The sequence below is a fragment of the Jatropha curcas genome, chromosome 4 (genome assembly GCF_041381405.1).
Source record: "Jatropha curcas cultivar XTBG-Jc1 chromosome 4, XTBG_Jcur_1.0, whole genome shotgun sequence".
NCBI lineage: Eukaryota > Viridiplantae > Streptophyta > Magnoliopsida > Malpighiales > Euphorbiaceae > Jatropha > Jatropha curcas.
Genome location: NC_143154.1, coordinates 17391217 through 17404959, shown reverse-complemented (window position 1 = coordinate 17404959; position 13743 = coordinate 17391217). Strand labels below are relative to the sequence as shown.

The 13743-nt window shown below is 30.5% G+C and overlaps 1 protein-coding gene across 1 annotated transcript; it reads right to left on the bottom strand.

Moving 5' to 3' along the window:
* Window positions 1–7358: 7358 nt before the first annotated feature.
* Window positions 7359–12147, bottom strand: LOC149496909 (putative receptor-like protein kinase At2g42960). The gene is made up of 8 exons (XM_089720468.1): window positions 11559–12147; window positions 10232–10953; window positions 10040–10144; window positions 9818–9940; window positions 9354–9524; window positions 9101–9230; window positions 8750–8959; window positions 7359–7875 (listed from the first exon to the last, which is right to left on the bottom strand). The coding sequence occupies exons 2-8, from the start codon at window positions 10879–10881 to the stop codon at window positions 7753–7755; spliced, it is 1512 nt and encodes a 503-aa protein (XP_089576594.1). The 5' UTR covers window positions 10882–10953; window positions 11559–12147; the 3' UTR covers window positions 7359–7752.
* Between the last annotated feature and the right edge of the window lie 1596 nt (window positions 12148–13743).

Below are 13743 nucleotides of genomic sequence, written 5' to 3'. Positions count from 1 at the left end.
TCCTAGAAGATGCTTCGCTTTTTCCATCCGCTATTTCAACCAATTCTACCATTTACCTGTTCTGCACCTAACTCTGTAACTTTCATAAGCCCTAGATCTTCAATTTCTTATAATATTTCAGCTCTAGACTTCACAAGTACAGGGGGATCAGTAATAGTCATGTTCTTTCTACAACATTGTCGATTTCACCTCCAAGGGTGAGATTCTGATAGGAATTTGCGATGACAATCACACCAACATTGTTTACCTCCATTTTTTAGTGTAAATGCATTAGTGTTTTCCATGCAATGAGGACAAGCCAATTTGTCTGTCGTACTCCACCCAGATAACATTCCAAATGCTGGAAAATCACTAATTGTCCAAAACAAAGCAGCTCGCATTATGAAATTTTGATTGGCTAAAATATCAAACGTTTCAACCCCATACTCCTATAAATAATTAAGTTCGGCAATCAAATGTTACAGAAACACATCAATTTTATATTTCGGATTATTCAGGCTAGGTACAATAACACACAAAAAATATGTATTCATCTTTCATACACATTGAGTAGATTATATGGTGTGACAATGACAGGCCATGATGTGATTAGCCAAACGGTTGAAACCCATCAGTACAAAGCCCCAATCTCACATTTCTCATCTCAGCAGTAAACATAGGATGATTGTTATCAAAGTGTTTTCAGACTTCAGAGTCTGACGGATGAATCATTATACCATCCTCATATTCTTGCAAAGCATGCCATCTCATGTGTTCAGCTGTCACCTTAGATGCATATAACCTTTGAAGGAGAGGAACAAGAGGGAAATAATACATCTTCCTGAAAGCCTTCTCTCTTTATACTCTACCAGTCCCTTGACCCGGCCTTTGATATCTTGGAAGGTTACAAAACTTGCATTCTCTTAATTCGGAGTCAACACCCCAATATATCATATAATTATTTCAACAACAATCAATCTTTTCCATAGGTAGTCCTAATCCCCGAACTAATTTTTTTGTCCGGTAAAACTTATCCACCATTGAATGGCCTTCAGGCAACATTTCTTTTGATAACTGCACAAAATTATCATAACACCTTTTTGAAAACTGGTGCCCCGCTTTCATGTGCAATAATCGTGCCACTACAGATAGAACTGAATGATTCTTGCATCCAGGTCATAGTTCACTGTTAGGTGACTAAGCATGTCAAACAATTATTGTACTGTATAGTTTGGGAATTCCTCCATATTGTCCCAATAGAATTTTGCTCTAGCCATATCGATTACCATATCATTGCATCGATTACCATACTAAAATTGCAAAATCTGGCTTTCTAAACTTACAGAAATAGAGTGGTCTGACCCACTGGAAACCCTAGGTTCACCATGATGTATCCATTCGTAATAATTTTCCATAAATCTATTTTTGCATAAATGAAGTTTAATTGTTTCGATATCTAAGAAGGCTCTATTTTGACACTTTTTATGATTATATGGACACCTCAACTTATTACCATCCATACAACTGGGATTACTAACTGTAAACTGTACAAATGATTCCAATCCTTGCAAGAATTCTTTTCTTAATATCCCATTGACCTCGTACCTCAAGTACATCCAATCTCGATTAGTCCGCATTTTTTACGTAATGAACACTCTATTTATAAAGGACAAATTATGTAATTGCATTAGTCCTAAATCATCCTTATAACAGACCAAAAGTAATGTTCCATTTATATTTCTAAGTTACTAATTATTTCTATAATAAGGGTGACTATATATATGTAAACTTACTAAGGTTATTTCTAACTAAGGTTAACTATATATGTAAACTTACTATAATCTCAGTAAGTGTACGATTCCTCGTATTCAATTTTTAAAAAAAAATTTCGACAGCATTTCGGCATAATATAATCAAATCGCAAGTCAAAACACACTCACATAAACACTTCAATATAATCCCAACATTCTCCAAAGTCAAAATGGCCACTACTAGGCATCCGACTCAAACGCATCATTCATGTGATTTCCACTCAAATAAAAACACAAATCAACATAAAGTAATTTCAAAAAAATAAATTTCAATACACTCATTAATTTGATTACTATAAAATTTGATTAGTATTAAATTACACTAATTAATTTTTTTTTACAAATTACAGTTATTCAATACTATAACTTATTTCTTGCACCAAATACTATAACTTTTGTTATAAATTACACTAATTAATTTTTTTTCTTACAAATCACAATTATTTCTAATAATTGTACATTATTTTTTACAATTTAGATTTAAGGTCATTTTTCTATTATCCATTCATTAATAAAATTTTACAACAAAAAGTATTATCATTCATACAAAATTACAACAAACAAAAATTCTATAAAAAAGCAAATACATAAAGAACAAAACTTAAAAACTTCATCAAATTTTCCAACAAATCCTATTTACAACAAAATATATATTATCCATTAAAAATTACAACAAAAAATTCACCAATATTCACACAAAATAAAAAATAATTTACAAAAAATAAAAAACAAATAACAAAATCAATATAAAATAAAATAAAATTTCAATTACTTTGCAACATAAAAAAAACGCAAAAAAATAAAAATAAAATAAAAGGGTAAGACCACATACCTGACCAGGCGACCGATGTGTCTTCTCTGGCGACAGTGGCGACGTCCAGTGACAGCTCCAGCAAACGGTGACCGGCAAAAATGGTGGAAGGGGAGGAACCAGCTGTCGAAAACAGAGAGAAAATGGGAGACCAAGGCGCACTGCGCTCGCGACCAAGGCGACCCAGGGGTTATAAAGCCCTAATTTTTTGCGACCGACAAGTCGGTCCCAATTCATTTCAAAATTGATCGCAATTTTTAATTCTATGATGTCGTTTTGTAATTGAACAATTTGCGACCAAAACATTCGGTCGCAAAAATATCTATCACGAATCGGTCACTAATCCCTTGCAAACCAGAAACTAAATTTGGCATTGAACTGTAGCGTGCAATTTAGTGATGATTGTGAAATGATCGCAAATTAGTCGTAAATTCTGTCGCTAATTCATCACAATAAGGTCGCAAAATAGAAATCAAACTGGCAGGAGTTATTAGCGTGAGAATTAAGGACCGATCTACAACCGATCTACATATTTGTAGTGTTACCTATTACAGTATGATTTGTAAAATTTTATTCGCACATTAATAATATTTTTTTTATATAATTCAGTATTTTTTTCATTACTGCAATTGTTTGTGTGATTAGCATATACTGCAATTTTTTACAGGCGAAAATTTTTGGTCATTAAAAATTTAAATTTTATTTTTGTATGCAAAAAAAAAAAAAAAAAAAAAAAAAAAGTAACTGCTAAGCGACAAAATAGTGACGGATAACAATATTTTGAAAATTAATTAAAAAACCATAGCGATCGATTAGCAATAGATTTAGTGACAAAATTGTGACGGCTTACTGGCGAAACGTCGAAGATTTCAAACAAAATACAGCGACCAATTAGCGACAGATGTAGCGACCAACTCTAGCAACGGACTAGTGACCGAGATATTTAGCAACCGAATAGCAACTGCTTTATCTTTAATGGGAGTAAGTAATTCAGCAATCGCTTCAGCAATTTTAGCAACCAAAGTATCAATCGCTAAGTTGCGATCGGTGTCATATTCGGCCGCTAAGAAATTGTGCAACCAATTAATGTGGTCACAAATCGGTTGCTATATCTATTTTAGCAACAGAAAAAAAAAAGAATTAGCGACTGATACGTTGGTTGCTAAATAGCATTTTTTTTTTTTTTTTTTTTGTAGTGTGCGTATCTAGCATATGACAATAGCTTCAAATCCAATTCTATATCATTAGCAATGCTAGTATTTAACATCTGGATTCATGGCTAGAGCAATGTCCAATTTCAAAATAAAGTAATCTCATTTCCCAATTATTATTTCAAGTACATAATATAGGCCCAATTTTTCATAGTTCTTAATCAATCTCATTATCAATTCATCAAGATATCATAACATTCTCATCGTACACTTCAAATACAGTAAGTATAGTAAACGTAATTATTTGCATTATTTCCAAATTAAGACTCATAGTCTCAATTACTTTGCTCCCATAAAATAATAAATATACACACCACGCCCCATAATAACATATCAAATAAATTACAAATAAAATATGTATTATATAGACCTTGTTTAGCCTGTTTAAAAATAAATTGGTTACTCTCATTCATTCCATAATGTAATTATGCAATTATACACCAACAATCCTTATTTGGTCATTAGGCCATAAACAATAAACTATTAATAAACAATATTCTCTCCATCCGACATGAACAATAGTTTGAGATCCATAAGTATTGCTATATGGCAGCAATGATGTGATCATGGTAAGATTCATTTAAGATGGTAGGATAAGAGCCCTGCGATAATGTAGTGCATATACTACAATACATTGCACTAAATGGAAAGGACAAGAATAGGAAAAAAATAAATATTTTTTTTAAATATTCAATTCTAATATTTTTTATTTTATTTTTTAAATATACAAATTTTAATATTTTCTTTTATAGAAAAATTATATAAACAAAGAATGAAACAGATATTTTTATTAAACATTTTAATTTTTTATTTAATTTCTCCTTTTCTATTATATAATGTCAAAATTAAAATAAATGTTAATTAATTAAGTTCTAACATATAATATATTTTATATTTATACATCTTTGTTTTATAATATTCATGCATGTGCTAAAAGAAATTAAAAATATATTATTGTGTTATTCCCTCCATTCTACAATAATATAGTTGTTTCTATTTTTTTAAAAAAAATTAAGAATAATTAATTAATATAATTTAAATAATTAATTTTACCTATATTTCTAATATGCCCATATATTGACATTACATGTCAGTTTTATAAAGAATTGAATACAAAATTATTAGTAATGAGTAAATTACAATATTAATATATTATAGAGTATTATGAAATTAATTACATTTTTAACAAGAAAAACAACTAATATTATAAATAAAAAAAATGGAAAGAAGAGTCAGTAAAAGTTAAATTTTTAATTTTTAAAGCTTATTATTAATTTTAAAGTATTTCTCTCCCCATAAAATTAATCACATAACTAAATCATAAAGTTATAATTCTTTACTAAAAAAATGTTGCTTAATTAAAAATAAAGAGAATGAAATGGTAAAAGAAGTGGTGAAAGAATGGGGGAAAAAAAAAGGAGAAAGAAGAAAAAAAAAAAAAAAAAAAAAAAAAAAAAAGAGGAGTGCTAATAATGTGGTTGGGATTTATGAAACACACATTTCTAAATGAAGAATGACGTAAGCCAACACCAATCACGTGAGAATTGCATAGGGAGTAGGTATTAAAGTCTCTCCACATCAGTTTTAACTTGTTGATCACCAGAAAATTAGAAAAAAAAAAATATTTTTATGTTACTCAAATAACGGTTGACAGATTTTTAAGAGACAAATTGATGTTTAGGTATGATAAAGTGATATAACCTATAATTCAAAAATTACAAGTTAAAATAACCCTCGTTTGGATGGCTGTAACCCTAGAAAAACTTGAAAAACATGCAAAAGCCAAAATTACAAAAAAAAGGCTGAAAATTTTATGTCTAATTAATAAATATACTGTAATCAACTGAATTAGGCATAAAAATACACTAGAAACAGTAATTTCATGGGATTAAAAATATTTATTTATCGCCCCTCAACTTCTCTCTAGCTTATCATTCCGCTTTCAATCGGTGTTTCAATCTTTGTCCACATCCATTACCCATAAATTTATACCTCATTAGGTATTAACAATGTAAATTAATAATGATTTTATTTTATTTTATTTTATTTCTTTAATCATTTTTTATTTAAAAAACTAGTAATATTAGAAATCTAGAAAATTATGTTATGAATTATAAGAGTAATTATATAATTTAATTATAACTGAAGTTTAAAAAATGAACTTATTTCAATTTATTTTAAGATCACTATTTCACGTCGTTTTCCAAAAAATAAAATTTAATATTAAATACATGTAAAAGTTGAGTTTGAAAGAGGAAAATATAATAATGTGGAATTAGTTCCAAGTAGGCAAATGGATGATTAATATTCAAAGTGCCAACTCATACAGTGCAAACATTTTTTAATTAAAAAGAAAAGATTTATTTTGCTCAATGCGGACCGAATGATGAAATTATTAATAAGTATTGCAAGGTCACGCCCAACATATAACGGTAACTGACTGCACAAAACGTGGAAAGCTGATCCGAGCTATGCCTATCACGACGAGGCTACCAACATAAGACCGTTACATGGTGATTGCCTCTCTGGCGCAAAAAAGTCAATTCGCACTCTCTTAAGTTCAAACTTAGAGGCCAACTTGTCATAAGTCTATAATTAAAAGAATTCGATTGAAATTTTAATTTTGAATTTAAAGGGATTTGTACATCTCGATCTTATGTTTGGAATTAAATGGTTGAAGATCAATGATTCAATCGATAATTTTGAAATAATTTTCTGCTAAATTGAAAAAATGCAGAAAAAGAAAATCAAAATCGAAATTAATGAACCTTTTACTACCTTCAAAACCTAAATTTATTATTACATGCATTTACTGTCAGGTTATGTCTTGGTGTGCAATTCATTTTGCTTTTTTTTGAAAATATCAAAAAATAAATTATGCATTTAAATAACTCGGTATTAAAATTTATCATATCATATTTTAGAATAGATGTCTTTTCACTTGGTTTTACCGTTAAAATTAAAATAGAAAAATAAAAATAGTTGACTTATTTTGCAATTATTCCAAATAATGAAATGCAACTATACTTATATATAGTCCTATGGATGCTATTATAGTACCATTTTAAATTAAATTTTATTAATCAATGTCAATTTGATTCTAACACAACAGGGTTAAAGAAAAATATATATTTAACTACTAAATGCATAATTTTAACCCTAAATTTTGTTATTTTAATTTTACAGCATCCTTAATTTTTACTTTAATCCATCCAACATTTTAACTTATAAATTACACATATTAAATATTTAAACTTACAAAATCATTTTATGGGATATTTCAAACTCAGTTAAATTCAATCAATTAAACATTTATTAAATAACTAAAAATTGTAAAATTATTGCTTTTCATGAAAAAGTGCGCAATGTTAATAGGACATACAAGTTCAAATACAAAATAAATCATCCTAAAGGTATCACAGATTTAAAGTTGCAAAATTGAAGAGTAAACTTATATATTTCGCTTATATTGAATTAATAAAGTGAAGGAAAGAAGTATGAAATCCTTGGTACCATATGAAAAATAATTAATTGAAGAACACATAATAAGGGAAAATATGATCAAATAAATCATTCATCATCCATCCAAAAACAGCAAATAAAGTGAGAAGAGAAAAAAAAAAAAAAGAATCAAGTATATTCATTTATAGATTACAAAACCCAGTAAAGCACAGCAAACTTCTGTACAACAAGAGCCCTTTTCTCCTTGTACAACATGCATCACTTCTTTTCTGGCATCAAAAATACCTCTTCATCAATCCACTGTGAAGAAGGAAACTCTTGCATCCACCACCTTCTTTGCTTCCAGGAAAATCTTCGAAAAGAACTTTTAGGTAACTTTTAGGTGTATGGTTTTTATGAGTACTTTTTAAGGCTTTGAATCTAATGCATGAGAAAACAACCATCCTCCTTGGATCACTTTTTGCCATTCATTCCTATCCTATCCATGATTTGTCTCAGGGACATTGCTCTCTGAATCTCCAACCTTGTTTTCTGTGCAATTCAATTCGTTCATGGATTCAATTTCCATACTTGTCGTACGACTCTTTCTGTTCCTCCGATCCTGATACATGGAGTGTACAAATCTACTTTTAAGGCTTCTCAACAGAAACACAACATAATGCAAATTATAGCTAATAGGCTTTTCAATCCCTCATAATTGATTGAATAAGCAAAAAAATGAAAGGGAGAAGGAAAATATCAGGAACCAACAAAGAAGAATATGCATGAATTTGAAATCTAAAATTTTAGGGCTTGTTTGAAATAAATGAATTCCACAAATTTTATGGAATTCATTTGAAATTTTAATATTTTCATGTTTGGTATACAAGTGAGGTATTCAACCCATGATTTCAATTTTTTGGATTAGCACAACCGAATCCAATTCTATCATTTCCAAAGAATTCTACATTTCAAATTCATTTTATACCACATAAAGGATTAATGAGCATTACAAACTCATTAACTCATAAAGCTTTTAGTACAGAATGAAGTCAGTATTTGAAAAAAGGGCTTACTGATAAAGTACTAGCCTAGCACTTCAAAAAAGTATATACACAATAATCATGACTTGTCTTCACAAGTGAAACCACATGGTCTTATCCATTATGTGAAAAGATCTTAGTCATTATGCATACTTGAGCACCAATACATCATATAGACCTAATTAGTGATGATAGTAGTAGTAGTAGCATTTTATATATTATATATTTCATAATTTTATGACACATTATTCTATAAACTTCATTAAGTGATAGAGTTTGCAGTAAGTGCCCAACCCTTGTGATTCAATGTTCTTAGTAAAAAACTCAAAAGAACATTAAAGCAGAAATAAATAGTTGCATGAGACCAATACAATCACCTTTTCAGGAGAAAAAGGAATTTGATAAAGTAAAAGATGTAGACCCAAAAACAAAATAGCAAACCAGTATTCATACCTCACGAAATGGATACTCATCTGCTTCAAGCATTCGCACAACCTGACTCATTTTAGGTCTCTTTTCTGCATCAGGATCAACACATCGAAGTGCAACCAAAAGAGCACGTTTCAGAGCTCGTGTTGTTGGTTTAACTTCAAGACTTGGGTCCATAACTTCTTCTGCTCTTCTTGTCCCAACCATCACCTTTAGCCACTCAACAAGATTGACCTATTATATGCAATTAAGATGCTCAGTAAAAATTCTTGCAGGAAACAGTTTATTTACTGTTCATAAGTACAGACAAATATACAAATCACCAATGAAATGTAAAATCATTGTTAATAGCCTCTAGATCAAGGAATGTGTTACCTCGTTAGCTGGTCGGCCATAGTCCACAGGGTCCCTTCCAGTAACTGCTTCTAGCAGTAGGACACCAAAACTGTAAATGTCACTCTTCTCATTCAACAAGCCGGTATTAGCATATTCTGGTGCAACATAACTGATTCCCACCAAAGAAAAAAATAAAATGAAATAAGATAAAACACAAGAAACTCCCATCACAATTCATTTCATAAATTGACATTCTTACTTGCGAAATTAAGAAAAAGAAACTACACATTACCCAAATGTACCCATAACCCTAGTCGTGATGTGGCTCTCTCCTGAACCTAGGAGCTTGGCCAACCCAAAATCAGAAACCTTGGCATTAAAGTCATCATCAATCAAGATATTGCTCGACTTTATATCTCTGTGAACAACCTTTGGTTCTATTGCTTCATGCAAATAGGCAAGCCTGCAATCAGATTAATGAACCAATTTTTTTATCATTGTACATAATGGAGACAAATTTCAGTTTTGATCTCATCATATTTCGTTAGATTTGGGAAGCATAACTACAATTAACAATCAAAAAAAGAAAAAAAAAGGGCTGAGGTGTCAGAACTTATGTTAGAAAAGAGTTAAAATTGCAACAATTTTAAATTGCTCAAAACTGAATGAGCCTTCAAAAGAATCTTCAATCCTAGTCATTTATGAGATAGTTCTGAATTTAAAATTCAAAATTATTCTGTAGAAATGTGAACTTACGCTTTAGCAGTGCCAAGAAGAACCTTCATGCGAGCTTCCCAGGTAAGTGAACCATGATGGCGCATTGCTCCATGTAGCCATTGTTCTAAATTGCCATTGTTCACATATTCATACACTAGCATCCTATGCAAATGAATTTTGCATACAAAAATTAAGAATCACAACTTCACCTGTAAAAGATTAGGGGGTAATTATTAATGATGAAGAGGACAATAATGGTACCTGTGAACTCCTTCAATACAGTAGCCAAGAAGCCGCACTAGATTCTTATGTCTAACATGACCAATAGCCTCCACTTCAACTCTAAATTCTTTCTCTGCCTGCCCTCTAATAAACCGATTGTATTGCAAAATATTAGAAGGTTACATTACAACAAGAAAACTGTAAGATATACTGCCTTTAAAGTTTACTTACAGATTGTTAAGAAGCTTCTTCACAGCTACCTCAGTTCCATTGATTAGTCTACCCTTATAAACAACCCCATATCCACCCTCACCAAGTACATTATCTGCCGCAAAACGGTTTGTTGCAAACTCAAGATCCCTGAGAGTAAACCAGTGGCCCCATCCAAGATGTGAAATCTCTGGCAAGCCAATCAAGGGGGAGGCAGTCACAAGTCCCGCATATGACAATGAAGACTGCTTCCTCACAGTCCCAGAGCTTCCTTCTTCCCCTGAGTGCGAACTATATGTTCTTTCATGATGATAAATTGAGCTACTTTGGCTGAGATTATCAGGATCACTTGATTTGCTCATGCCCAAATGAACTGAATTTTTATCACTTGATTTATCATGGATTGTGAGGAATAAATTTTCAGTACGATCATTGAAAGTCTGAGCCCCAACCCTATCAACCTTGATATCCTTTGACACATTTGGTATTTGGGAGAGGGAGAACTTATCCACTGGTCTTCTGGTTCTCCGCCGAAAGGTAACCCATACAGATAGAACACAAAGAATCAAGATTATAAATGCTCCAACTGACACTCCAATTAATACCCATAATTTTAAACCCAAAAATGATGTCTTCTTTGATAGTTCTGCATTCAAACTTTCAGATGACATCTCTGATTCCCCACGGTCAAAACTGTATTAGGTGGCAGTGCTTAATATGCCAATAAATCAACACATGACCACCTGAGCAGCAGAAACATTTCATGTAACTCTTAATACATCAAAATGGCTAATGCACATCTGAATTTTCAGAGATCCTATTTAGGCCAGAATATTTTATATATAACCCTTTAGCTATAAAATTTCAATTCTCAAATCTAAGGGGAATAGAAGGAGATGAAATTCATTCATTGATCAATAAATTTGAATAAATCATATTTGTCGGCTCTATCTATACATTGCCTACTATAAAAGTGACAGGAGAAGAAGCAAATAAAAAGAAAAAAAAAAAAAAAAAGAAATAGGAGAGAATCCAATAAGACATAAAAAAGTTACAACTGAGAATTTCATGAACTAATTACGCTGCATCTAAAACTAAACCGAACAATGTAACACCAATTAAGACCCATTTCCAACACAAATCCAAAGTTAAAAGAGAAAGGAAAAACAGACCCACAAATCACAAATCGCTAAGCAGCAAAGTTATGATAGAACTAATAAGTCGTCAAAAAGCATCACTTATGATCCAAGTAAGAGATAGATAAAAAGAGATATGAATCCTTGAAAAATAAAAGTTAAACTAAGAAAAACAACGAGAAAAAGGAAAATATTTGAAGGAAAGAATTTACCTTTGCAGCGATCCAAGGGTATAGGCTAGCCCCCTTGATCTTCTTCCTTGAGCAGCCACAAGAGTAAAGAAAGGGCTTCTCTTTTACGAAGCAATTGAGATTCAATAAGCATAGATAGGCCAATGTAGACCTCAAGTAACACAAACCAACCAAAACCCAGAAGCCTCCAAAAGGCACAGTTGCAGAGAGTAGTTTAGAAGCACAAATGCCACCTAGTGGTCCAAACAAGAACTGGATGAATGATAAAAAGAAATGCAAAGAAAGCGAGACAAAAATCTGGTCTTTCAAGGCAAATGTACGGAGAGAGATTGTTATATATAAATATGGGTAATTTTAGGGGCAAAAAGGCAGGGAATGGTGAAATGGTTGGTGGATTTTGTGTGTATGTGGAGAAGACAGAGGAACCTCTTAGAAAAGCTGGGAAGGAAGCTTGGTTTGCAATGGAGGAAACCTGAAAGAGAAAGAAACAGTAAAGGAAAAGCAAAATAGAGGTGGTGGCATTTATAACCAGGTTAATAAAAAAAATTAAAAACTCGAACACAAGAAATAAAAATAAAAATAAAAAAGAGTCAATCCAGCTTTGAGCTTTTGTATACCCAACTGTCCTTTTCTTTTGAAGAAATTATTGTCTAGAAGCTTATATTTAGCTGTAACACTGTGTTTGGATGAGAGATAAAAGAAAACACAGGAAAGAATAATAAGGGAAAATGAAGAGGAAAGAAAAATAAACTAATTTCCTTTCTTGTGTTTGGTTATACAAGAAAAAAAAAAAAAAGGCGTAGTACATTGAGAATAACTCAAATTTTTTAGGTTTCTATAATCTAATCTTATTTTAACTCTTTTGTCAAGTTTATCCAAATTTTAACTTTGGTAATAATAGCACCCTTGATTACATTTAAGGAAGAAATAATAAATAGTTAAAATAATAGCACCCTTAATTACAGTTAAGAAAAAAAAAACAAATAAAAAAGTATTATCGTCATTTTTAAATTACTATTTGACTCTGATAAATTTAAAAATAAAAAGTTTTTTGAAATAAATGTGCTCATCAACAATTTAATAATATAATTTTTTTGTCACTTACACGAAAAATCCAAGCATGGCATTACGAATTAAATTAATAAAATATAATTTTTTAATTACATATTTTGTTCTATATTATCTTACTTTAAGTAAAAAAAAACCTTAATTATTGTAATTTTTTAATTGATAATATAATCAAATTATTATTCATTTAATAAATAAACAAATAACTTCCTAATTATTTTAATTGCACATGTTTCAAAAATCATATTCCAAGCTTATAAATATATAACCCACTAAATGTGAATAAAATTTGACATTCAAAGGACATTTAAAATTTTATTTTTGTTATTAATTTTTTTTTAAAAAATACTTTTTTATTTACAATTACATTCTTAATTACAATGGAGGATATTGCTAAAGAAGATCAAAATTCACATAAAATTGACAAAAATGTCAAAATATGGTAAAACTGCAAAAGCTAATAAAGTTCCACATATTCTAATACATTAAGCCCAAGCAAAATACCTTTTTCTATTTTCTCTTTAATTTAGAGAAAAATTCTAAAAGGATAAAAGTAAGAGTTATTTTCTCTGTGCTACTTATTTATCTCTAAGGCTATGTTTGTGTCACGATCCAAACCGTGGGCCCGGATCGACACTAGGGCCCAGGTAAAGTTAACGTAGTAAGTCTAATTTAAGAAAATCCATTTCTTTCAAAAACTGACTCTAGGAACAATAAGCCCATATTTCGATGTTATGTAATTAATAAGTCAAATTATATCTCTGGTACAGTTTCAATATCTCATATAATTCATAGCTCGAGCATATATATATATATATATATATATTGTATAATTCACGTCATTCATAATATGGACAAACTGGTCCATTCATAATTTTTAATAAGATAACTAGAGAATAATTCAGAGGTTTACTGACCAGTACACTATTAATTTTTACATAATAAGATGTAAAGCAAAACATCCTAACTGTGAAGCCCAATAAATGGACGCGGATTTTTCATACACACAATACTATATATATTAACATTCTTCGCGCGGGACATGGAATCATTGCCCGATTTTTGATCGGTACACTTTAAGACTCAACTCCCAATTTTTGTATAAATTCTGAATTAATTAATTAATGAATTTAATTGA